The sequence below is a fragment of the Lepisosteus oculatus genome, chromosome 25, assembly GCF_040954835.1.
Source record: "Lepisosteus oculatus isolate fLepOcu1 chromosome 25, fLepOcu1.hap2, whole genome shotgun sequence".
NCBI lineage: Eukaryota > Metazoa > Chordata > Actinopteri > Semionotiformes > Lepisosteidae > Lepisosteus > Lepisosteus oculatus.
The window spans coordinates 5,084,711-5,110,263 of record NC_090720.1 but is presented as its reverse complement, the minus strand read 5'-3'; the positions used below and the strand labels follow the sequence as shown (position 1 = coordinate 5,110,263).

The following is a 25,553-nucleotide window of genomic DNA, read 5'->3' as shown; positions in this document are numbered from 1 at the left end:
CTGTAGTTTAGCCGTTGCATTTTCAAGGTCAGTGGGAATAAATCATTTTCAATTATAGCTTTTCCTTTCTATCAGAATTTACTCATTTTCCCTTACTTGTTTTTGTTTGTAAAATTCAGCAGAAAGCACATTTGACTTCTTAACGAAGGTATTGACTGAAGCGCATATTAGTTACTGGAATAGCGATGTGCAACAACATTATAACACGGTTTAACATTTCTCAGTCTTTTAGACTGAACAGGGAAAAAACTTAAAAACTCAATTTATATATTTAAAGCATAATGACTGTCAGTCTCGGGTATATGTGTATGTAATGACTTAATCACGGTGATGAGCAGCGTAAAGCTGATCTGCGAACAAGAACCGTCAGACAGCAATTGATTAAATATTACTGTCGATGGAAACCAGGTAAACACAAAATACATTTCCCAGAGTCCCGAAGAAAGAGGTCAAACGCTTATTGGAGGCGTTACTAATACAAATACAGCTCTTGATAGGTTGTTCGTCACGCCAATCATCCGAGATCGTTACGTTACTTCCTCAAAGAGGATTTCAGTTGAACGGCTGGAGAATAATCTCTTGATTTGGAAATACAAGGTACTCGAAACAGGTAAATGTGAGCATGTTGCATTGCCACTGAAAAACGTAATGGTGTGATATCTCGGTTTTGGTGGTGGTATGTGATTTCTCATTTCAAAACAGTAGGTTATGCGTTACAGTATGAACAGGCAAACTGTAACTAATAAAGCTCGTCTGTGCATGTTGAATCAACTTGTTTACCAGAGTAGCTGTCATGAATATCGAAACGTTTTTTACAAACCTTGGGTTTTCATAGCTTCTAGTCCTTTTAACTAGATTTATATATTAATATTACTTCGATTATGACATTTGCTTCGGTTGTCTTGAAAAAGCGTTTACAACATGTTGGGTCTCATGTTGCCACCTGTTTTTAAGAGAGTAATCGACATTCATAGATTGATAATGTGCTGTCCGCTATATTGCATTAAACTAAACATTGTTTTGTTTACATTTTAATGGTACTAGTACAATACGATATGTGATTGAAAACAAAAAAAGTTTAAAAAAAACTTCACGTAGATTCAAGCACCACAATAAGAAAAACATAACGGCATCGGTTTTGCTGACGGCTGAGATGCACAGTATCTGTAGTATTCTTCGAAATGAAAAGTCCGACCAGAATGATGTGCAGACGTGGTTACTTTATGATGAAACAGAAGTTCAAAATTACAAAGGTGTTCATATTGTAATCCAGTTCTTCATATCAATCATTCAATTTTGCTACACAGGGTCTATCTCAAGGTTGTTAGCTGTGGTCCTGGAGATCCAGAATTCAACAGGATTGTTTAATTAATGATTTTATTTTCACCTGATGTGCACTTAGAATTTTAATATTTTGAATAATTTCGGATTTGTTCAGCTGAGTAGTTTAGAGAGAGAATCTGCATTGAACAGCTCCATACCCTGTAGCTGTCAAAGACCACAGGGTGGCTTTCCTGATCGAACCAATTGATTTTCTAAACTGGAAAAAACACACATCTGCCAAGGCTCTATAAATGAACAATTTAGACCTGCTGTATTGTGGCTCTCCAGGACCAAGTTTGGCCTCTCCTGCTCGTCTGTCTGAAATGTGCTGAACTCTTTCAGGTTGGGCCAGTGAGTCTGCAGGTTTTCATTTTTTCGCTCAGCTCTTAGCAAGTGGAACGAGCTCGATACTTGCTTAATTGGACCAATTGAGCAGCTCCTTCTGCCTCTTCACATGCTGCTACTTTAAAGTCAGAGTCAGAAAACCCGCAGACCCACGAGTCTCCATGATTGGGCCACGCTGACATTTCTTTTGTTTAGTACGGCTAAATTGCACAACTCCACTCTGATCTTTTTCTCCTTTAGAAGATGAATTTCTCTGAAGTTTTTAAACATTCTAATCAGCTCTGCAAGATCTCCCCAGATGGCAAATATCTAGTAGGTATCACTGTGCTAAGTTGTGGCTCATTTGTTTTCTTTTTAAAACAATTCTGACAGAATAATTACTCACATAATAACTTGAATGATAACATTGTAATGTGTTGGGCGGAGCGGTAGCTCTGTGGCTAAGGATCTCTCTCCCTATCTGTGTGTCTGTGTGTCTCATGGAGAGCAAGGTGGGGTATGCGAAAAGACAAATTCCTAATGCAAGAAATTGTATAGGGCTAATAAAGTGATCTTATCTTATCTTATTTTATGTGTAACGTCCTTCCTAATCCAAGAGCATTATTTCTGCATTATTATTTTTGCAGTTTAAACCAACATTTTTAGCTTAAGAGAAAGTACCGAGTCCTGTGTTTTACCTTCTTCTGTTGTCATAACCCTGTTCAGGCAGAACCATGCAATGGCTTTGACCTACTTCCTCACTGGTCTTTACTGTTGGGTCATAGGCCACCTGTGTTCAGTACCGCCTGGTGGTGCGAGACCTGAACACCCTGCAAATTCTGCACCTGTATACCTGTCTGGACCAGATCCAGCATGTCGAGTGGTCCTCAGACTCTCTCTTCATCCTCTGTGCTTTGTACAAAAGAGGACTGGTGCAGGCAAGTAGCGTCTATACATTGGTTTCTGTTACTGAGCTAAGTTAAGGCTTTGTGTACTTGACTGTATCTACATTTATCCATCATAAAAAGCTATGAAGCCATCCAAGTTGACCAGTTTTAGTCCTGTAAATATCCCTCTAATTTGTACAACTAGACTAAATGTTAAAAAGCCTAAATGTTATTGTTTCATCCTACTATGACTGAAAAAATAAGCAAGAAATAGAAATAGCTTGTGGGTGGAATTATTATAACCATAATCCCAGTCTTTTTGCGTTGTCAATTTAAATTAGACGGATAATTTTAAAACAAGCAAGGAAGCAATAAAAGGTGTAAAAAAAAAAGTGATGATTTAAAAATGTTTAGATTTACCCTTCATTTTTTTGACACTATTGGGCAAACTGACTGCTGCAGCAATAGTTTTAAAAAAAAGTTTTTGGATTATGTAACTAGCCAGTCTTCACAAAGCATTAGTCAGCTTTTCTGACCTCATTTACATTTCCTTACATGGATTTTAAAGTTTATCGATTTTCCATGGTAGGGGGTTAATGAATCAAGCCTTCAGGAGTGAAATACATACTGTATATGGAATATGAAACACTTCATCTCCTGTGCTTGTGTCAACAACCAGCTGGTGTACAAAACTTTAAAAAGCCAGAGTCCCTAGACAGCGATACAGTAGTTGTTTTTTTTTTTTCTGCTGGGAAGTTAATCAGCTTCGTTTTCTTTAAAATGCAACATAGAAACGTGAAATCTTTACCTTTGCAAAGGTATCCAGCGCCGGTCCTTCATGCTGTAACCCTTTCAGTGGGCAGTCAGTGGGCGTGCGGCAAGGGAAACTTTCCCGTGGGTCAGAGTGTTATCAGGGCTGGGGTCAGTTAACGCTTTCCCGTGGTGTGTCCACAGGTGTGGTCACTGGAACAGCCAGACTGGCACTGTAAGATAGACGAGGGATCAGCGGGACTTGTCTCGTCGCGCTGGAGTCCGGACGGACGTCATATTCTCAACACCACGGAGTTTCATGTAAGCGTGAAGTCATGAGGAGCTTTACTTTACTTGAGGTCATCTGTTGCTGCCTGTAAGGAAGGACCTGAAAATAGCAGCCAGACAGTTCCAATTTTAAAGCTTCCCTTAACCCTCTCATTGCCTGCTGTGGCAAACTCTCATTCCAGTCCATGCTAATCCAGATGGAAACATGGGTTTAAGCAGATCTTGCTTATTCAGTTTTTGTTTTGACTTGGTACATAATTGCATTATTATTTAGTCTTTCCTTGCGATTGTACTAGAAACATTTAGACCCATAAAAATTGACAGAAGTAAACCCGAGACAAAATATTATTATATGAAGGAGCTTCTTAATATTTTGCCTATTTTAAAGAGTTGCGTAGTGCTTTTGTCATATGAATTGTAAATCTGCTCACAAGAAGACCGGTTTTTACCTGTTTTTTATTATAACACTGCCCCCTTCAGGAAACTTGAATCCAATCCATAAAGTTAGGCTTTCCTAAGATTTTTATTTATTTACAAGAAAAAAAAAACACTTTACCGGATATATAGCATTATCTTGCTTTTTTCTTTTTAGGTGCAGCAAGCAAAACTTTAATAAATAGGTAATAACATTACTTTGCATGCAGAAGGAGTATGTTCAAGTACATTAAAAGCAGTGCTTTGCATTTACCTTGCACATCTGCATTTCTCTTGGAAAATGGTAGTCGTCCTGTATGTATTTATAATAAAGTAATAATGTGGCATGCAGTCTGTTCCGTCAGCCTGTTTGGATTATGCTTGGGCACTGTGCCTCAGGAGGGCTAGACTGTCGCCTAAACTTGACTCCAAAAATTACTGACAGGTGTTGAGTCCAAGTGCAACTGTGTCCGAGGGAGGAAAGTGTGTGTAGGGGGGGAGGCTGGTATGTTTCTTTGTGTCTGTCCTTCTCACAAAGTTGAACCAAGCTGATGTTTCACTGTTTGTGTGGCTAAAAAAGATCTGGTGAGGGTCACTGTCTGGGCTGCCAAGGGTGTAATGTGTACCAGGCCTGAATATAGGAAGGACAAGCTGTCCAGAGGAATGTTTCTTGAAACAGACAACAAACACGTACTCAAACAAGTTTGGTTATCAGTGTGCAGGGAGCTACATCAATGGCACAGGAGGCTGTAAATTGGAAAATGACTGGAAAGCTGGCTTGACTCTGGAACTCTTCAAAAAAAGATTTTTTTATGGGGAAAAATCTGACCAGGAGTTGCGGGGGAGCCGCGTCACAGTCTGACCTCACCTTCACCCCCTCCGACTCATTAAGAGTTTGCCAGGCTGGGCTGGTGTATGTATCAAGATTCAGTTTCACACCGGCTGTAAACAGGATGCTAAATTAACTTGTTTAAGACAGCTGCTGGGGGTTATTACAGCGTCTGTTTTCTTTGCCTGCCCCCTCCACCTCCACTCACCCAAGTACAGTACAGTATATCCTTTGACCGCTGGGACACTCCAGCACAATTTATCCCCTCACAGCTGGCACGGTCCGCCGAAAGAGACAGGACTGCAGAAATGATAACCCAAGAGGGAAGAGCAGACCTGAGCCTGAATGGCCCTATGGGAACGGGCCTGGCTCTTGGGTTGGGAGGCGGAAATACTTTACTGTTGTTCACAGGTTGGGCGTCTCCGTGTGCTCGCGCTGTGCTGTCAAGGAGGGCTCAGAGTACCCGACAGAAGAGAGTGCCAAAGCAGGACTTCCAAGTGACACTGTAAAAGTAACACTGTAATTGAAAGTTAAGGCATCAGGTTCAATTGGACAGCCGTGTTATCGGCCCATTCAGGTGTATCCATTATGGTGTTTATTAAGGAATGTACACATTTTATCGAACTGCCCTCACACTCAGTTCACTACATCACACTATAATCCTGCTCAGGAGAGTAACATGTAATTTAAAAATACCCAAGTAAATGGTGCGGGCAGTCACTTCTCACTAACCTAACAGCTGTCTCAACACGGCAGTGACTGAAAAAAGGTTGAGCCGGTGTATTTAGCCCAGTTGAGTCGAGGCTGAAGCACCTCACTCTGTTCATGGTTGTAAGAACGTCTCGGCCTTTTGAGGGTGATAATTCCACGTAATGACACGCTAGCAAACGTTTGTTTACTATTGGTCAGTTATTTTTTACAGGGCAATAAAAAGTCATGACTGTTGTTTGCCTAATCAAGCTAAATAATAAAGCCATTTTGGCCTATAAAATGAAGAACATTTGAAGACTTGTAGTGACTCAGATATGGTTGGTTGTCCCGATAAGTGGCTCATCATGGAAGGACAGGATATTTTGCTTTTCATATTTAGACATGAAATGGACTGTATTTTTTTAGGATTATTTGGCCTCCTAATGTTCTATTTCATCTGAACCATCGCCTGGTGTCAGATGGCTGTAATTGTAATATGTGGCCTGTGCAGATGGACACAGTTAATCCACTTGCTGATTGAATGGTAATGAAAAATAATCAGGAGGATAAGTGATCACGTGCAGCACGGTGGCATACCAGTTAGCATTACTACCTTAGATTGCTGGGGCCCTTGGTTCAATTCTTGACCTGGGGTGCTTTGTCAGCAGCTATATCACCCAGCAACCCAGAACTGGCAACCCACTGAGGCTGAGCAGGTGTGAGCCAGGCCAGTACCAGGATGGGAGACGTCCTGGGAAAATCCAGGTTGCTGCTGGAAGAGGTGTTGGTGGGGTAGTGGGTCTAGTAGGGGGTGCTCACCCTGCAGTCTGTGTGGGTCCTAATGCCCCAGCACAGTGACGGGGATACTATACTGTAAAAAGGCACTATTCTTTCACTGAGACGTAAAACCAAGATCACAAAAAATCTCCTGTCGTCTCTCAAAAAGAGTAGTGGTGTTACCTGGCCTTTAATTGCACATACAAAACTGCAAATATAGTGCTTCTTTTTAACTTTATCGTGATGACCCAGATCCATCATCACAGTCTAATGTCTGACCCACAGTACTAGAGACTGCTGAAAATTATAACCGTGTAACAGGAGAATTGTGCTATATTAGTTTGAAAATGTTTTGTGATGTGGAATGCATACAACCTAATCCTTTGCTGACAGACCCATCTATGTAAAGATTCCCCACAAAGTCAGTCTCTCACACATTTTTTATAACTGTTGTCTGCTGAGATCTACCTCCCTCTATCAGCTGTTTAAAAGCATCATTTGTTTTTTTTTTTTGGTTGTCTGGCAGGGGGTGCTGTTTTATCAGGTTACTTTTAGAATACAGCAGTGTTGCTCAGCTGTGATGCTTCAGTGGTTATATGAAGAGTGTCAGCCTTCTCAATCCAAGGTACCTTGTGGGCACTTCTCAGATAAAGCTCACATTAATTAGATGTACCAGCTAATCCTGTGCTGGGTGCTGCTCATTAAACTGCAGTAAGGCCTGTAATGGTTAGCTAAAGATTGTAGTTACTGAGCCTTCTTTTTTCTCACATCACTGAACAACAGCTGAAGGGACAGTTAGAGCCCTTCCCTATTACTGCTCCCGGTAAAGCTATGCCTGTCCGGCCTGGATCTGTGTGGGTTTTGAGGTGTAGATTTACTTACAGAAATGTTGCGTGGGATGCCGGAGCTGTTGAGTGGCATTTCTCGCCTGTTTTCTTAATATACCTTTTGCTGCTGCTGCCTAAGCTCTTGGGTTACATTAATCAGGGACGCATTCTAACAGAGACCTACCCTCTTCCACCCGATAAGACCAGACTCACCCAAGATGTGTTTGAGCTCTATTGACGTGGTTTCTATAGCAACGTGTGGGGAAAACCGAGAAGGAAGCATCCCTCCTAGTTGTCTGATCGCGTGTGCAGCATGTCATTCCTGGAGGGAGATCTGTACGTGCCCAGATGAGGCCAGAGCTGAGGAACATAAGTGTTGGAAGCATCTGCCAGGGTCTGACATTAAGAAAAGCACAATACTCATTCCACTAATTTAAGAGATTTCATGTTAAAATGGCATCGTGTTCTAGTTAGGCCTCATTTAGAATATAATATACAGTTTTGCTTGCCGTATTACTAAAAACCCGTCTGGAACACAGACGAGGTGTCTTAGTGGAGGATGTGCTGAATGAAAGTTCTTCTTTTGTTGTGTCCCTCTCCACTGTTTCAATTAAGAAAATCAACTTTTTGTCAGTCTTCAGATGCATTTTGTATCTCTTTGGTACAATCTCCAATGCAGGTGCACATTCTGTATACAAAAGTGCAACAGATGGTTTCATTTAAGGTTTCAAAGATGTATTAGAAAATCTGTAGTTTGTTGGTTTATGTTACAAAGCGTACATGGTCAGTAAATAGCAGATCATTCCTTTACAATAAAAAGCACTTTGCAGATTGAGCACAGCAAAAGCTCCTTCATGATTTAAGAGCCTTGTCACGTTCAACAGGAAAGTGTTGGTTCAGAAAATGAATTGGAATAACTGCATTCGGCACTGACCTAGTCCCAGCTTTTGTTTGACCTTGGCCAAGTGCAAATCCTTTCAGATCCATGGATAACTCACGGAGTGATGCTCAGAAACAAAGTTTTTTAACCTTGGAAAAATGTAGAAAGAAAGTAACCACACTGCTGTCAAATGATGCATGTAAAGACAGCATGGATGTAAAGTGAACCTATTTCCTTGCTGTAACACCATTAGTACCGCCAACCTCTTTTTCGTTAAAGCCGAGTATCTTTCAGAAGGACTACTGATATTACAGGAGAACAGAGGTAAATCAATTACAGAATGTCACAACGCTAAGACCACAGGTTAATCTTCAGTATACCATGTATGCTGAATAAAATGATTTAGTCATCAGTATTTCACACTAGATAGGTAAGGAATGGATACATGTGCTTCACATTGTGTGTATGTTTTATACCTGCTAAGAGAACTGACTGTTTCTTGTTTTGTTTTTTTTCCCCTGACAGCTGAGAGTCACAGTCTGGTCCTTGTGCACCAAATCTGTGTCTTATATCAAATACCCCAAAGCTTGTCAGCAGGGTGAGTATACATGTTTGAGAGAGGCTGGGACAGACCTGCATTAACCCTGCTAGCTATGAACTGCTGTCCTGCACTGACTGGTAACTCTAGAGCAGGACCTGCATAGTAAGCATTAGCATCTGGTGACAGCTGTGCCTCAAGGCAATAAATGGCAAAAGCATACTGTACAAAATATATCTGTCAGCATCGAGTAAAAATGATCGTTCTGGGCACAGGCCACGCACTGCTGCCCTCCAGAGACTATGGCAGCATTTACAGCACTCAGGACAATCTTGAAAGCAACAGTATTTAAGCCCCATTTGACTACAGAGTAAGGGAGAAGCTGCAAATCAGACGGAGTCTCCCGTTTTCAAGCTGATTATGACAGTCTGCTCGTTTTCTGAGGGTTCTTGAGTGACTTAACAAATTTTCATTTTCCTGCTTTGTATTATTAATTGAAGTGGTAAGAATTTACTGTGTGCCACACTCATGCAATACTCCATGCATCTGTTCCCCTATAATTCCATTTGGTTGTGTAAATCTCTTGTGTGTATGAATTTGATCCAATAATATTCAATGTATTTTTGGTAAAACATTGAGTATTCTTATTGAGCTGAGGCTCTGATTGCTCTGGGATCACCTCTGATTTTCTTGTTGGTGTAAGTGAACCAATCGATTGCAGTGTATTGCAAAAGACAGAAAGGTACTAGTACAGCAAAGCTTTGTGAATTGATCTAGGTGTACTAAGAGGATAGTCGCAAAAGAACAGGCATGCTTTCTCAGCCAAAGTACCGTATGTGCTGTCGTTTGTCAAACAACAGAAGAAATGCACAGGTGTGTGCAGACTCTTAAAGAAAGCCTTAAGCTGAATTTAAAGTGGAGTTCACCTGTGCTGTTAATACTTATGATGTTAAAGATGCGTCGGTCTGTGGATTTCAGGGATTGACTTCACCAAAGACGGCCGCTACATGGCCCTGGCGGAGAGGAGGGACTGTAAGGACTACGTCAGCGTGTTTGTGTGCAGAGACTGGCAGCTGCTGAGGGTGAGTGGCCCCCCAGCCCAGGGGCAAGCAGACTTCCTGTTCTCGGCCAGAGCCAGGGGCTGGGCAAGAGCAGTTTAGATGAAACAGTTACTGAAATCTCTTAAAGTTACCCTTTAAAGCGTAATCAGGTACTATCTGTAATGCAGAAATCTGTAATGGTGCTGCATGTTAGTTCCATGAATTAGGGACACCACCCATCACAGAAAGTTAAGTCTTGTATCTGCAGACAAAAACAAAAATGATGCCAAAGAAGATTGGTCAAAGAAACTGCATGGCAAGCAGGTTTGGTCTTACCTTTAAACATCTTGATCAGACGTGCTGACGTTTCAATTGTCCATCTTGACAGTCGTGATTTTTGGGGGCTGTCTTTTGTTTCCCTTTGGCAACTAACGTTTCACTCATGACTCCTATAAGCACAAATCAGGGCTTTGGTCCGTTTGCACAGTTGAGAGCCTTGTATTTGTGTGCAGGAGGGAACATACTTCCAGCAAGTATATGTTTTCTTTAAAAATTCAGTTTATTTAATGAGGAAGCTTATGCTATTTTGTTTTGCCCTGGGTTTTCCAAGGGGCAGGTCCCAGACACACAGCTCAGGCCTCACACCTGTAGAGCTTTCATTGAACTGATTGTCATGGCAACCAGCCAAAGGCAGGAATTAACTCTTGCCAGTGTGAACTGTCCACTACAAGCAAAAACACTGCTCATCACGCAAAAACTCTAAATGTGAACTAAAAAGGAGAAAAAGAAGGTAAAAAAGCCTTCTTTATTTAGAAGAATACAAAACATTAAAGAATAAGACCATTAGTAAAAGTGTGAAAGAAAACATCGCTGCAGTGTAAAAATGAACACCTGAACAGACTACAGAAGCTTTTAAAGATGGCATGCTGCAAAGAACAGGATGGAAAAGTGAACTATATTTCTCATAAACCACAAATCACCAACCTAAGTACATTTTATAGGCCATTCTAAATCAGACGCTTCTAGAGATTGGGAACACTTGAACATTGAGCAAGTAAATTAAATCCTTGAAAGTCCTTGAAGGATGATGGGTACTAAGGGTTTGTGATAATCTCTAAATTACATCATTTTACATATTACCTGCTCAAATGATTATATTACTTTTACCAGTACATTAGAAATTGATGGTTTAATAGTGACGTGCTGGAACAGTGTAGGAAAACTACAAAATTGAGGGGGATTAATTATACGTTCTTCTGTTTTACTTTTTAAGTATAATTCAAACATAATAGGAATGTCACCCTCATTCCAGCACTTTGAAACGGAGACTCAGGATCTGGCTGGACTTGAGTGGGCTCCCAATGGCTGTGTGCTGGCAGTGCTGGACTCCTGTCTGGAGGTAACTGACCTGCTGGGATTGACTAATACTGTCTGCATGACACTTCGGGACACGGATAAAACTTTGCAGAGATAAAACCATTTAGGTCATGAACCACAATTGTGTGAATTAATATAAACGCTCTGCATTTATATATGGGGGATTTCATTCCATTATCAAGTGTTTTTTTCTTTGCTGTAAATTGATGCAATTTGTGATCTTTTTCTTTTTACTAAGTTTCTAATTAATTGACTAATGCCTTTTGAAAGGCATTCTAATAAGCTACAAAAGTATGAAATGACAGTTCAACACAGGCAATAAAGTTAATTTCTTAAAAGATTCTGGAGTGGTTCAGCCAAGCCTGTTAACATTTCATACTCCCTGGCCAGATGTTTATAAGAGGTCTATGTAATCGCTAAGGAAGCCAAGATAAAACTTTATCTGATATAAGCTTGGCTGGCCAAATTCATGACCACAAAGTTCAAGTGGTATTTTTAAAATAATGAAAATGAACAATGACAAGCTGTAAAGAAGGAATGTGTGATATGTAAGCCAAAACACAATCCTACCAATATCTCCCAGTACAAGGTGCTGCTGTACTCTCTGGATGGGCGTCTGCTGTCTACTTACAGTGCCTATGAGTGGTCTTTAGGCATCAAGTCTCTCGTGTGGAGCCACAGCAGTCAGTTTCTGGCTATTGGCAGCTATGATGAAAAGGTAATTTCTTCAAATTATTATTAGTATTTCTCAATTCATCTCCAAAGTTTCTCCTGAAACATTAAATAACCTTTAAACTTGCTCGCCACAGCCATTGTGGGTTTGTATATGGGTACGACTTTTACATTTTTTTTTACTAAAATTCTTTAAACTGAAACAGGTGCGAATTCTAAATCACATTACCTGGAAGAAGATCACAGAATTTGAGCATCCTGCAGTCATTAGCAACTCCAAGGTGGTAAGTACTGTATGTTATGTTTTAAGGTACATAACACTTTGTAACTACAGTGAAGTAGCCAATAAATAAAGCATATGTGAGAAAAATCAGTCTTCTGTTAAGAGCCGTATATTTAACTATTAGTAAGGGTCACTTGTCCCCAGGTTAGAGATACTGAATTGTTCTTTACATGTATAGTATACATTTATTTCCAGCCTCTGTTACTGGAGTTATGCACTATTTTCCCTATGGATCTGCTGTTTTCCTTGCAGCTTTAAGAATGCTGTAAGGGGTCAGGTTCCAGACGTCTCCTTCCCCTTCCCCACAGCCCAGTGCTTTTCTCCCTCACATTGATGCAGTGCCCTTTCTCAAAGGTGTGGTCTGCCGGATTGCTGTGCTCACTTTATTTTTCTTCTAATGCTCACAAGGTTGTGTATAAAGAGGTAGAAAAACACCCTGTTGTTGGAAATGAGGATCTGTCCTTCCACCACACTTTATCCATGGGGAACTCGCTCTTCAGCACCCAGAGCAAATGTGAGTGGCCTAAACCGATCTGGATGAATTAGATTTTAAAACATTTGTACTGACATTGCTGTAAATCATGATAACAATGTATTACTATAGCGCATTGCTCCATGTCAAAGTATGTCTTTTTTTTCCTGTCATACAACTGATTTTCTAGTGTTTCAAGGCTGAGAAAGAGCAGTATCCAAATTATCTACACCTTTTTCTTTCAACACCTTTTTGCCCTATTTGCTAGCTTTTCTCCAGCTCTTTCTGATACCTGCTTAGTGGGGTTGACTAAGTTGAAAGATGCCGGTAAAGGGTTAAATTGAGACAGCTGTTCCCATGCTTCAAGAGATCAGACCAGCATTTAAAGCAGTTCAATTGAGGTGGAACAAGAGCTCATTACCACCCTCAGTCCCTCCATCTAGTCTTTCTTAGGAGTTTTTAGAGAGCAGCATGTACTACTTCAGCATGAAGCATGTGCTGTAATGTCACATGGAAATGTGGATTCTTGCAGAAATAGATGCATGACCTGCCTGTCTGTCCTCCTGTCACCTGCTGTTCAGAAACTGACAAACTGAAAACTGAGAAGGCTGACATATTGCCAAAAAGAAAAGAAAACTAGAACACTGTAGATTGTCATCATATTCCTGTATTTTTTTACATGTACAAATATTTGTACTACAGCTGGAAATACTTTGAAGGTTTAAAGTGCATCTTAATACATATTGATGTATGTATGCATTCTCTTTAAGGATTCGTACCTCTTTCTCAATTTTATAGATGAGATCTGCCCGCTGCCAGTTCAAATTCCTGTTGTTAAACCAGATCCTGATCGAGCAAATCCCAAAATTGGCATCGCCTGCATGGCTTTCAGCTCAGATAACCGGTACCTTGCGACGAAAAATGGTAAGCATGCCTTCATGCAATACAGACCTCTTGTTATAAATGTATGTAAATTACTTTTTTTCAGCTTTTATGGCAGTTTCTAGGTCATTGCGTAATAACACCCCTGCAAAATATTAAAATTATTCATAATAAATATTACTCAAAGCCAATAAAGCCAAACTCACTAATGCCACATTAAGTCATCAAGGCTGAATCCTAATTCAAATGGTCTCTAATGGTAAGACTTGCACCTCTCAGTCACAGAGGGGCTTCTCATGACCTGACATGTCTGTCCAGTTGGATTACCCGACACTCAACTTTCTAAAAGACTGCACAACACTGCAGGCTATGTGTGAGAGCTGTGGGTACTCAAACAGCCACCCCCCTTCCAAATTCACATGGAGACAACAGCCGCGCCTGATCTCATAAAACGATACCTTTGGAATTCACACCAGGGCTGATTTTTTTTTTGCCCTGCTTGTCTGCCGCCCTGCAGACAGCATGCCGAACAACGTGTGGATCTGGGACATGCAGAAGCTCCGGCTCTTCGTGGTCCTGCAGCAGGTGGCGGCCGTGCGCGGCTTCCAGTGGGACCCCAGACGCCCGCGGCTGGCAGTCTGCACCGGGAGCAGCAAGGTCTTCCTGTGGTCTCCGGCTGGCTGCGTCTCTGTGCAAGTGCCGGTTGAAGGTAAGGAAGCACAAGCACTAGCGTGTGGAGAGAGGGGGCAGGAGGCTGCTGCCGAAAAGAACATAAGTTACAGATGTCTGGAGGTCTTCTGTCTGATGTTGCCTGGATGTGAATGCAGTTACTTTTCATACGTAAGACTCCTTTCTTACAGTACTTGTCATCCTGATCTTCCATAAAGAAATAGATCCATTTTACAGACCAGAATAAATGGCACTCTTTATTTTCCCTAACTTCTTTTTGTTAAAAGAAATGCTTTGGCTGTAAGGGCTCAATCCTATGCAGACTTTAGGGTTGAAAAGTTATGCCTTTTTAAAACTAAAAAGAGAAATGATGGACCAAACTTTTGAATTCACCCATTGTGTGCAAGTTACTTCTTTAATGTTGTACCCGTTACTTTGTGGTATCAGTTCTGTTAGCACAGTGCTTTAGAGCTCCTAACTGTTAGCAGTTGTTTCATGGTCTTGTTGACAGAGTAGAGCAATCTTCATGGCTTCACTTATTTACCCCTTGCATTGTGACGGACAAGCAGCTTGACTGAGCAATACAGATTTCTTCAGCAGGAGACAGAACTGTCTTGCAAATTCCCAGCCAGCAGCTAGTCTGCTTTATCAGAGCTCATCAGGATGACTGACCCCACAACAGGAGATGGGACCACCTTTACCTTTATATACAACCAAAATGTCATTGACAGAATGAGAAGTTGTCAGACAGTTCTCTCTCTTTTAGTGTTGCCTACATTCATGCCCAGAACTGACTGCAATTGCTGTTCTTAACGCCCACTAAAACTTGGGAGGGTTTTCATTCATATCAAAAGGTTTTTCGGCATCATTCTATTAAACTGTTGTTCTTTTCAGGAAATTTCCAGGTTCTCACGCTGAGCTGGCACTCTAGTGGCAACTCCCTCGTACTCCTGAGCAAAGAACACCTCTGCTTATGCTACATGGAAGAACAGGAGGACAGCTGAACAGGCTGGGGGCTATACAGGAGCAGCCTGTGGTGAAAACAATGAAAGTAAACGGCAATATCAGCCTTTGACAGACGCTAAATGTTGTTCAGACATGAAAACCTTAAGGGTAGAAATAATAGTTCCCAGATTGATTGCATACCATACAACGTACTCTTATCTTTTGATTACCAGAGATCCAAATGTAAAGGTCAATTTTTAAACACTGACCTGTACACCAGCAAGAACACAATGATACTTGAATATAAAATGTTTAGTTTAGAGGGAATGATTACCCCAAAGAACTGGAATGTAAAAATAGTAGTCTATAGCTCAGCATTGAGGTACAAATAATCAGTAGGGACCAAAAAGAGGTATTTTATTACACACACTGAATGTAGCAGAATCATTACTTAAGAATGTACAGATTTGTAATATTGCTTGTTTTTGTCCTGTGTAAATATTGAATGTTTATATTTTCTAGAAGAGTTACAATATTTTTCAATAAACTTTGACACAAATTACAGTCTGTAACACTAACTCATGGGTGTTTTTATTTTGACAACTACTGTTGGTAAACCATTTCAAGTTCAATGCACGCACACTCAGTTATAGTACACTAAGACAGAGAAGTTTTATTTTGGGTCCTTGGAACAGAACATGCTCAGATTAGGAAGACTTCAGTTGTGACAAGGTGCAACAATCACCTTTTTATAAATAATGCAAGTAAAAACATTTTCATACAGAGCTTAGTAGACCGTTATTTTCACTGTGATTCCCCAACCATAAAACAAGATATTAATGAGCACTATTGGAAAAGGGGATGAAATAATATAATTGTATTGAATGCATTTTGCTGCATAGCAATGAAGTGTTAAAACTATACTCCATTTACAAAAGTTCTATTAATCATTTACTAGGAATATTAGCACATTTAGGAATCATCAATAAATACTGCAGTGGTGTTGGATGCTATGTTTTCTTTAGATTGAACAAATAAGTGATTCTTATTAAATCATTCACAACTAGAAAATGTGCTACAAATTACAAATCGTCAATTTCCCTATTTGCCATCATAACACTGCCATCACATTTTTCATTTGGATTGACCAAAATCAGCCCACGTTTAGATGTGTCCATTTTTGAGTGGGAAGATTTCTCACATCTGCCAGCTCTGCAACAACACATGTATGTCAAACATACTGCTTTTTATGACAATATAGAATTATACTACCACTATTTTTGGTAAAGAGCTTTGACTTCAGAGGAGTGGTGTGCTACTAAATGATCAGAACTACTATATCGTTAGCAGACTGTGACCATTGGCAATACACAGCTGGCCAAGTGTCACAGGGGATGTGTTGGCTCATGGAAGCTAGGATGTACCGAGCAACAGAGATCTTAACACCTTTCAGGGACACACGAGGTCCAGTGTAGCCCCTCAGCACAGCATCAGCATCTCTTCTCCAATTTACACCAACTCTTCAGGAAGCACAGATTGTCCAGTAGGGTGGCTCATGATAAAGATTCTGATAAGGAATCTGGATTTCATCATCTTTTTCCCTTGGGCCAGGTGCACACTAACCAGGTAATGAGAGTGAGTGATTACCAACCGGCAATAAGAAATTGCAAATTAAGAAAAGTGAAACCTGGATTTCGCAGCACTACAGGCACAGCAGCGGTGAGACAATTTAATTTCTGTCTGTGCAATTGCCATAGCGTTGTAAGCAAAAGAGATTAATACTAATTCTGAGACTCTCTTAAAGAAGGCATTAGTCTCAACCCAGCTGCAGTAAAGACAGACAATTGCCAACTTCTAAAGCGAACAGTAAAATGAAATTCATATCAAACCTGCGATCTATGACAGTGGGGAAAAAACCATCAGTAGATAGCCGAGACAGCCACTTCAAAGAAATCACATTCCTCAAAACGCACCATCACAAAAGCATTCACTCACATTAAACAAACTTTCGAGCTGAGGGCCAGAGGCACATGGGGGTCCCAGATCCACAAAAGAATGAGGAAAACCAACACTCAGCAGCAAGTAATGTTGTAGAATTCATTAATAGCGAGTGTCAACTTCAAATGTGAACTAATATCTGAACTGGAATATCCTTACTAGGAGGAACTTGATGTTTTGTAGCCCGAACACTCTGAAGACCCCCAATGAAAAACACAATCAGTCTAATCCTTTTCTCAACACCTAACTCTGATCAGCCTTTCCTTTTTGCCATTTCCAATCTCATCAGGTAGTCACTAAATTAAGGTAAAAAAAGATTATAAATTGATAACATTGATAAGTTGATAACACTCAGCAGCAAATAACACCTCCCTTTTTGATGAGCTTTGTTTCATATAACAAGCATGTGCTGTAGGGTACTGCAGATGCTACATCCAGGTACTGTACAGTAGTGTTCATACAGTACAACTAGTTTGAGAAAGCTGTTGGCTTTTACAAATCTGCAGCTCCACCCTTGAAAGCACAACGGAACAACAAAAAAACTACCAGAATTTGACAGTTAAAACATTGTTCTCCCAGAAAAATTAATGATTCTTCCTCCTTCAGAACTGCATTAAAACAATCCAAAAATAAATCTCCTACGTTTACATTTTGCAAAAAGATGACATTATACAAAAGCCACTACCTTAAAAGAAAATCCCCATCCATATCCCAAAATCACATACCTGTCTGAATGTGTGTAGAAGTTAGCTCTTGTAGAAACTGATTTTCAAATTGAAAGAATTAAAACACACTTGGCTTTTGAAATTAGTTTAAACACGCACAAATGACATTTTAAATGTTTATCAAGGGTTTTTTCTGCCCCCCCCTTAACAGTCACAGAAAATGTCACCATGTTATTTCATTAGGATGTTTGTCCCGAACTCGGCATGCAACAATCATGCACATTCACATAATAAACTTTCGTTATTACAGACAAAGGACTCTCTAATCCTGACCATCTCTTCTTTGGTACCACAAAAACCACAGTGTGTAGTTTCACAGAAAAAAAACGGGCAAAAACAGCATTGAACTGTCTCATGTCTGGAAATGGATTCATGCTGGACCAAAGGTAGACTACAGCCAATATTACACTTCAATTTCCCTCTTAAGTCAAGTTACATTCTCTAACCAAATCGCTTATTGAATTTAACCACAAAAAAAAAACATTAAAATTCAGAAATAAATTTAGCATAAGTGGGCAGAAAGGTTAACTTCTATAAAAACAGCAAAAGAACATGCTGAACATTTTAGGCAACAACTCATGGCTTGTTTTCAAGGCACCTCTTGACATAAACGCACTACATCTAAAAAGATTTTAAAAAAAAAGCCATGTTTGTCTTTTTCTGTGAAGGAGTTTCTGTGTGCTCTGGGTTCTGCAGTGATCACCGATACAATAATTAGACAACTTTTACAGGACTTTCATTTTTATTTCTTTCTGCCAAGGGAAATTTTAAAAACCTACCTCTTGCAATTTGTAGATGTTTTAATTTAATCCTGTCTCATGCAATGCATTTCACTAAAAGCTCACATTACTATAGTAGACAGCAACCCAAACATTCTTAAAACATGGTTATTGTTGCAGTAAAACTCATGGATTTCCATTTAAAACATACAAACAAAAAAGGAAAGTTTGCGATTTTCAGTTGGACACTCACAGTCTGAAAGCGTTTGCCAGCAATCGCACCAAACAGGAATGCTGAAAAATGAGCAGCATATTTTCATTTCCAGCTATAAAGCGATCTTTATGTTAACTGGTTCAAGACCAATGGAATAAATTCTTCATTCCACTCATCACAAGAAATAGCAGAAGCAACTCCAATAAATTATTGTGCTTGGTCACCAGGAAAAATACTGACTGTGCAGAGGTTTACAGTAGGAGGAAAACTGCATAACAGAATGCCTGTTAAATGTACAACAGCTTTCAGGACATTTCAGCTCACAGCTGTGACATCAGCTGAAAAGCAGTCTGATATCTGCTGCTCTGCTGAGTCCATGCACATACATCCAGTCCTTTACAAGAAAATGACCACACGCGCTTCGAATCTTAGCAAGCGCTTCCTATACTTGTGCACGCATGCCACAAAGGTGTTCTGCCTTGATATTGGAGCACTGACAGGTCCATCTGCATCCTACAACAAACATCTTCCACAGCACAGGTTCCAACAACCATCCCCACATTTCACACAACACAGCAGTAAAGAATGAGGACATACACTCTGCAAAACGCTCCATATCTGTACCGGGATCCGTTTGCATTGATACCACCTCAGAGTGTACACAAGTTACTACTGCCCGAGGGAGAAAAAGGGACTTTTGAAAATACTTCATACAATCAGAAAAAAACACCTGTATCCCTCACTCAAAATATTCCACTAGCACACTGCTCTATGTAATCCTTTTCATAGGTCCAAGATAAAAGTTCTAAAAAATTAATCATAAATTAACATCTTGATAGAATCACTTTGTACAGTAATATATAATAAGCTGCTTGGCAGTAGAGGGTGATGCAGATCACCTCTCTGGCTACTGGTGTTTAGCTCATGCTGATGCATTATTAAATTTGCAGTCTACACGTCTAGCATACTGAGGGAAGTAACAGATGACAGAGATCTGGTCACAGTTATAGTGCACAAATGTATACTTAGCTCACACTGTAGAATAATGTGTTAATTAGGGATAAAAACAAGCCTAAAAAGAACAAGTTAGAACCCGATTTTGCCTCTGGTCATGGAGTATCCCAGCTTCGCCTCATTGTTGATGAAGGACATTAAGCCCACATAGGTCTCGATCAGGAGGGGCCGCTCCAGGATCAGAACTCCGTTGGCTCTTCCGGGCAGTGGGAACTCCTTGTGTGCCTTCTTCACTGCCTGGATCAGCTGGGTCTTGAAGTTCTCCAACTGCAACAGACAGGGATGTCACTCAGACAGAGAACAGTGTGGGGAAAACAACTAGCTGAGCTCTGCAGTGAAAGTACAGTGACTGGAATCTTAAGACGGAGTGACTCAGGATCCCTCGCAATTTTCCAGTCAACAATCGATATCCCAGAGCAGCCCAAGTGTTGAAAGCAGTAATAAAATTAAAGAAATACAAATGCAATTGATCATAATGTCCCCATCTCTGTGAATGTATGCCATGTGTTTGTGTGGCCAGGGTTGAAGTATTTAACGAACAGCTCCTTGTCAGCAGATGAACAAAGGTCAGACAGGGTTGTTCTGACTCGGTTTTGAATGTGATCCGAGTTGCGTGTACAAGCAATCACACACACTTGAAAGAGAGTCATTGTAAATGTTAATCTAAGGAGCTATGCCTTACTGCATTTCCGGACAGGAGAAAAAAAAAAGACCCATACAGCTAGCGGATTTAATTAATAATTTGGTGTTCCATACAAAACTGGTAAAATGGTGAAAGGGACAGTCTGTGCAGTTACCTGGCAGAGGGAGGAAATTTTCTCGTCGGCGTTGGCCATGGGGTGTTCTGTGAAGGTGGCATAAGGCACATCCGTAGACCAGGGGTTCCAGCGGTTGATAAAGGTCGGCCGGGTGCGTTTATCCCACTGGACCCTGATTCCAAAACCCTCCCTCCTGGAAATACACGCCAAGCCGTGAAGAGCTAGAACTAATCCACTGTTGCTCAACAGGAGAGCGTGCCGCTATCCGTTAGTTATGTCAGGATGACGTGTGCGTTTTACACACAGCCACCAAGCGCTCTTTCAAAAAGCCAAGGAAACACAAAGCTGTTACAAGTTAAACAATTGTAATAGGACATCCTACAGTACAACCAAACCGAAAAAAGGCTGTTGGGCCACAGATGGAAACATGAAAATAGAGGACATCTTCTCAAAATGAAAACCAATTGCCAGTTTGTCCCAGTTAGGGTGTTTTCAGCTACGTTTCGTCTTGCAGTGTGGTGAGAAACGATGAAAACACACGCCAACACTTCAGCTGGGTTTTGATCATAGTTTGAAAGTGTTACAAGTGAACAGAACATGTCTATCTACAAGGATGTGCTAGATGTTTTTAGCAACAATCTGCTTTGGCAAAAATAATACGAGCAGTTGTCCCTAACAAAACAGAAGATCACAGCAAGCGTGCCAGCTTTACTACAGCTCATCCAAAATGAAAACACACTAAACTGTAATTAAATCAAATCTACCAACTAAGAAAGACACAGCTGAGGTATCTCAAAATGTACTGGCAAAGAGCTGTGGTTTGACTGGCTGTGTAGCGAACAGAATCCATAATGTAAAAGATCTTACAGAAACAACTCCAGGGAAGTTTAAAGTATCAATACTACGGTATTAGCAACTGCGCCGATTGCCTTCATATTTGAAAGTGTGCTTTGGGATGATCCAAAAAAAGGAAAACACTCGTACCTCAGCAGGAGTACCTGCAAAATGTCTTGAGGTTTCAGCCTAACCCCAGGCTATCTCTCCGACCCCCGCCTCCAGTACACCTTGCGTGGTATTTCTGATCTAAAGCCACTCTTTCCTCAGTCACTGGAATTGATATCAAGACTCCAAAGGTGCTCAAGTGCTGTTAGAGACCAGTTCTACAAGCCACTACCTAAAGCTCTGAAAAAAAATCTAAAAAACCCCACTGACACAGGATCTTCACATAAACGATATGGAAGACAGTGTTGTAATCTATAGTTTCTGGAACATGTGGCTACTAGATAGACCTTCAGGGAAAGCATGCTCTCTTTAGGACACAATGCACACTAGCGGTCTTACTTGTTGAGGGATTTGGCGGGGAACTCGAACTCTCCAATCGAAATGGTGTCCACAGCATTGAGAGAAACTCTAATCACCTGCTGGCACTGCAGGTTGATGAAGTCATACTTGCACACCAGCAATGACCTGCCCGGAGAAGAAGAAGGGATCGATTCAGCACGGGAGGAAATCAAAAGGTCTCACTGCATCCGCCAGACACTGGTGGGGCAATCGGTAGAACTGTCAAGATGGTGTGGATGCCGAAGGACCCCCTCGTGTGTACTCGTCAAATCCACCAGTGCCATTCTTACTGCACAAGACACTGTATTATAAGGCACATACAACACAAACCTGCAATAGATTATTTGGGGTTTCTGCATGTAGGTACCCTTCAGAAGGAAAAACTAAGAACGACCTTCCATGCAATAATAAGGAAAAGGCTTCTTTCAGAACTTCACTGACTATTACTGTTCTTGCAGGACGTGCAGCTTTTGTTACCATTAATCATCGCTCCATCTTTTACTACCTAGACAACAAAATGCCACAATTCACTAGCACGACAGTGCATGGCTCGTACCTGTCAGTAATGAGCACCAGCCTCTCCTTCTCATTGTTCCAGTGGTCAATCCTGTGGAGGAACAGAGAGAATTTGGCTACATTTGTAACCCACATAGGTGACCATTCTGCACTGTAATCTTTCCATTGTGACGGCACACATTTCCACAGATCTAAACATATTAGGAATAGTCACAGATTAGCCCTTTGCCCCAGGTCAACATTCACCTTCCTGCTTCTGAACTCTGGGTGCCATTCTCTGACCTGTTCAGCCACAAACAGGAACAGACACCATCTGCTGTTTGCTCCAATTTAAACATTTTACAGTGTCAAGCTATTAAATACTTCTCCTCAGCTCCAACATACATACAGTATATCTAGATGCTCGGAGAAGAATGCCATGTATGGTATTTGTTTTACCTTAATCTCTATAGTATCCTACTCATGGGATTTGAAATATGAAAATCATTTTGCAACAGTAAATTCTCATCTATGATGAAAAATGAATAGAATGTCACCCTTTTTCCTTTCAGCCCCAGTCCAGATTTTAAAAGATCTAATCCTTCAAGAGACATCAAGACACGAAGTCTTAGATAACCCTCTCTTGGTCTACAACAGACTATGCTTAAAATGCATGAGGAGCCATATTAATCATTTAAAGAATACATCAGGCGTAGAGGCAGCTCCCAGGGCAGAAGGGGGCCCCCTGCCTACAGCCAGGTGTTCTCTGCTCTTGACATCACTCACTCTGTGAGAAGCCACACGCTCTGGACCTCCCCGTCTTCTGAGGGCATGGCGACTGTCCTGATGTCATTCACGGCTTGCTCAATTGTCCCCGGCTAACAGAAAACACGCCAAAAGGACATGCGTTAAGCAAGGAGACTACAGGCCTTTCTGCGGTTTTTGTGCAACGCGTTCATCGCAGGAATGTCCAGTCGTGGTCCAGAGAGCTGGTGGGAGTCTGCTGGTTTTCTAGGTCCCTTAAAGGCTCCAGTTCACGGGCGGGGAGCTTTTACATTGGTCACCCGGCATGAGCTGACTGAGCTTGTGGGGGTCTCTCCAACCCTCCTGGGCCAGAATCAGACAGCATTGTCTACTGAGTGCTACTAAAGTACAGTAACTCAATCACAATGGCCAGACCTCAGACAAATGTTGAAAATGTAAGTGTAATCCCTTTAAAACGAAAGGGATTACGAATTTGTTAGCATCTCGAATTCCAGTATTTTTATTCCAAGTACTGCGGTTGTTTGCTACTCTTTTGGCGTAACGGTTTGAAGCCAGATGATCAAAAACCTACGCAGTGAACCAATGTCCATTTTTTGCTTATTTATCCTTACAGAAAACTTCTTGTCCTTGGTTTGCAAAAACATTACGCTCCTTAGAATCGGTGTTAAAGCGCCGATTATGTCCTTTTCTATCCAGATGCCTTCAAGCAAGTCAGTATTGTTGTGCTGCATTTTAAGAGCCGACAGGCATGTTACAAAATCCAATCAATTGAGATCATAAAACAGATTACAAAGGACACCACTCGTTCCATCTTCCCCTTCTGTAGTTAGTGGCTAATTAATCCGAAGAATTCATGCAGGCGTTTCTTGAAAGAAACCAGGGTATCGACTTCGGCAACAAGTATACAAACACAAAAAAACGACTGGCAAAATATCCGTTACTCAGAAAACAAAAACGTTAACGAAGCAGCCATAATTACCTGTTGCTACAAAAGAAATGTGCAAAAAAGTAATGGAATTACTGTAAACCACAACAAAAACGTCGAGATAACGCATAACGTATCTTGCTGCGATATGGTAGGTTTGTTCTTCACTTGTGCATAATTAAAGGCCTGTAGCATGACACTAGCACAAATATTGCGCTGGGAGTATTCAAAATGAAGTGTATACCTGGAGGACATGCATTCAGGTGCCCTATCCAGCTCTGCGTTGCTGACTGCCTTCACTGTTCAGTTACCAGCTCGCACTTGTTTTGTCGTTTTACAGATGGTATTGCTATTGGAAGATCATTTGCTTTTAGGGGTAGTGCGTATCATGTTTGCAAAACCAACGAACAAGAGCAAAAAAAAAAAAAATCTATCTGCACTTAGAATTGCGCGATGTAACAAAAAAATCTCTCATATCCATCTCCGTCTAACCTTCCGCGGATCGCTCGCACGATCTTGCCAGAGAAACGACAACAACAACAACAACAACAAAACGGAACTCACCCTGAAGACGAAGTAATCTTTCACTTTGGCTTGCATTGTCGGGTTGTGGACGTGAAAAGGCGTCAGCGACTGCAGCGGGGAACAACACGCCACCGAGGCGGCTGCCCGGCTCATGCCGAGGGAGCCGTGCGGGGACTGGACGCCCGCAGCCCCCGGCGGCGTGAACGCCACCTCCACCCCGTCCTCACTCTCCCCGGTGTGGAGCACAGCGGCTCCGGGGCTCTCGGGCTCCACCGAGTCGTTGAGCTGCAGCATTCTTACCGTTATCGGTTTTACCTCCGGTTGGCTTTTGCAGCGCTGAGCCCCACAATCAGGGGGGGGGGAGGGAAACCGAGGAAGACCCAAAGCTCACTGCCTCTTGCACGGACAAAACTCAGCTCTTTGCGTGTTTACAAATACACGCAGAACATCACCACCAACTCCGGTTTTAAAGCCCACCCTGACCCCACCAAGCAGAATCTCTTCCCGTTGTAGACTTCCTCCTTCCTCCCATGGCGCCAGTTTAAAGCAGTACGATCGCTTAATCTTTCCCATCGCCCATTTCACGACTGTAGTGCGATTCAAAGCTCTGCAGGCATTGCGTTACATTTCATCTCAACACTGAATGTTTTTAAATCACGAATCAAGAATTGCTAACGTGGATAAGAATAATGCATTTGTGAAAACCAAACAGGGGACACTAACCCCTTACTTTTGTGGTGGCCGGGGGATTCCAGGTAAAACTCTGGACAAACTGTGTAAAAGAAACAGTTGTGGAGGTATCGCTAATAGTGAAATATTTGCAACACTAATTAAAAAGAAAGCAGTTCATAGTCATAATACGATTCATATTGTCTAGACGCCATCTTATCTGCGCAGAACTGTGTAGCAGGGTTCAGTTGTGTGAGAAACTTTCTGAAAATCCATCATTTGAGAGGTTTTAGACAAGAGGTGTAATTCCCATATACAGTATGTCATTCTGCGTCACGCGTATATCAAATTTATATCTACAGGGACGTGTAAAAGTGATACCCATTTTTAAATATGATTCACAAAGAAAAATACGTCTTTGAAATTTGTGATACATTATGTTATGTATTTTAGAATTTTAGAGTCATTTTATGAATTATTTGCTCGGAGGGAACGCCAGTACAGACTCTGAAATAAAGTAGCATCTGCCACAATTGGG

General features: G+C 41.2%; 3 protein-coding genes across 4 annotated transcripts in view; 1 reads left to right on the top strand and 2 right to left on the bottom strand.

Moving 5' to 3' along the window:
- Nucleotides 1-3,492, bottom strand: part of tp73 (tumor protein p73) — a 62,246-nt gene extending 58,754 nt beyond the window's left edge. The window contains exon 1 of the mRNA XM_006641954.3: nt 3,343-3,492. Coding sequence (XP_006642017.2) covers nt 3,343-3,374 — 32 coding nt within the window. The 5' untranslated portion in view covers nt 3,375-3,492. The remainder of the gene's footprint in view (nt 1-3,342) is intronic.
- On the top strand, nt 521-15,445 carry wrap73 (WD repeat containing, antisense to TP73). 2 transcript variants are annotated; one of them, XM_006642058.3, is made up of 13 exons: nt 521-610; nt 1,909-1,980; nt 2,433-2,585; nt 3,489-3,605; nt 8,515-8,587; nt 9,506-9,609; nt 10,880-10,966; nt 11,528-11,662; nt 11,823-11,900; nt 12,308-12,413; nt 13,170-13,295; nt 13,771-13,962; nt 14,817-15,445. In XM_006642058.3, exons 2-13 carry the CDS (start codon nt 1,912-1,914, stop codon nt 14,924-14,926), a joined length of 1,350 nt encoding a protein of 449 aa, XP_006642121.1. In that variant the 5' UTR covers nt 521-610; nt 1,909-1,911; the 3' UTR covers nt 14,927-15,445. The 2 variants fall into 2 exon arrangements, with proteins under 2 accessions (XP_006642121.1, XP_015192583.1); XM_015337097.2 differs by having other exon boundaries at nt 537-597.
- Nucleotides 15,446-17,692: 2,247 nt separating this feature from the next.
- Nucleotides 17,693-24,858, bottom strand: tprg1l (tumor protein p63 regulated 1-like). The gene is made up of 6 exons (XM_006641957.3): nt 24,386-24,858; nt 22,918-23,009; nt 22,193-22,243; nt 21,637-21,762; nt 20,335-20,488; nt 17,693-19,804 (listed from the first exon to the last, which is right to left on the bottom strand). Exons 1-6 carry the CDS (start codon nt 24,638-24,640, stop codon nt 19,610-19,612), a joined length of 873 nt encoding a protein of 290 aa, XP_006642020.2. The 5' UTR covers nt 24,641-24,858; the 3' UTR covers nt 17,693-19,609.
- Nucleotides 24,859-25,553: the final 695 nt, after the last annotated feature.

Bases quoted from the DNA above. Each gene is read 5' to 3' on its own strand.
- wrap73 (XM_006642058.3), top strand. From the start codon at position 1,912: ATGAATTTCTCTGAAGTTTTTAAACATTCTAATCAGCTCTGCAAGATC. The intron at 9,610-10,879 runs GTGAGTGGCCCC...CCCTCATTCCAG, and splicing joins GAGACTGGCAGCTGCTGAGG to CACTTTGAAACGGAGACTCA. The intron at 11,901-12,307 runs GTAAGTACTGTA...AATGCTCACAAG, and splicing joins TCATTAGCAACTCCAAGGTG to GTTGTGTATAAAGAGGTAGA.
- tprg1l (XM_006641957.3), bottom strand. From the start codon at position 24,640: ATGCTGCAGCTCAACGACTCGGTGGAGCCCGAGAGCCCCGGAGCCGCT. The intron at 22,244-22,917 runs GTGAGTGATGTC...GTTCCTCCACAG, and splicing joins AGCGTGTGGCTTCTCACAGA to GATTGACCACTGGAACAATG. The intron at 20,489-21,636 runs GTAAGACCGCTA...GTGTATTTCCAG, and splicing joins CCCGCCAAATCCCTCAACAA to GAGGGAGGGTTTTGGAATCA.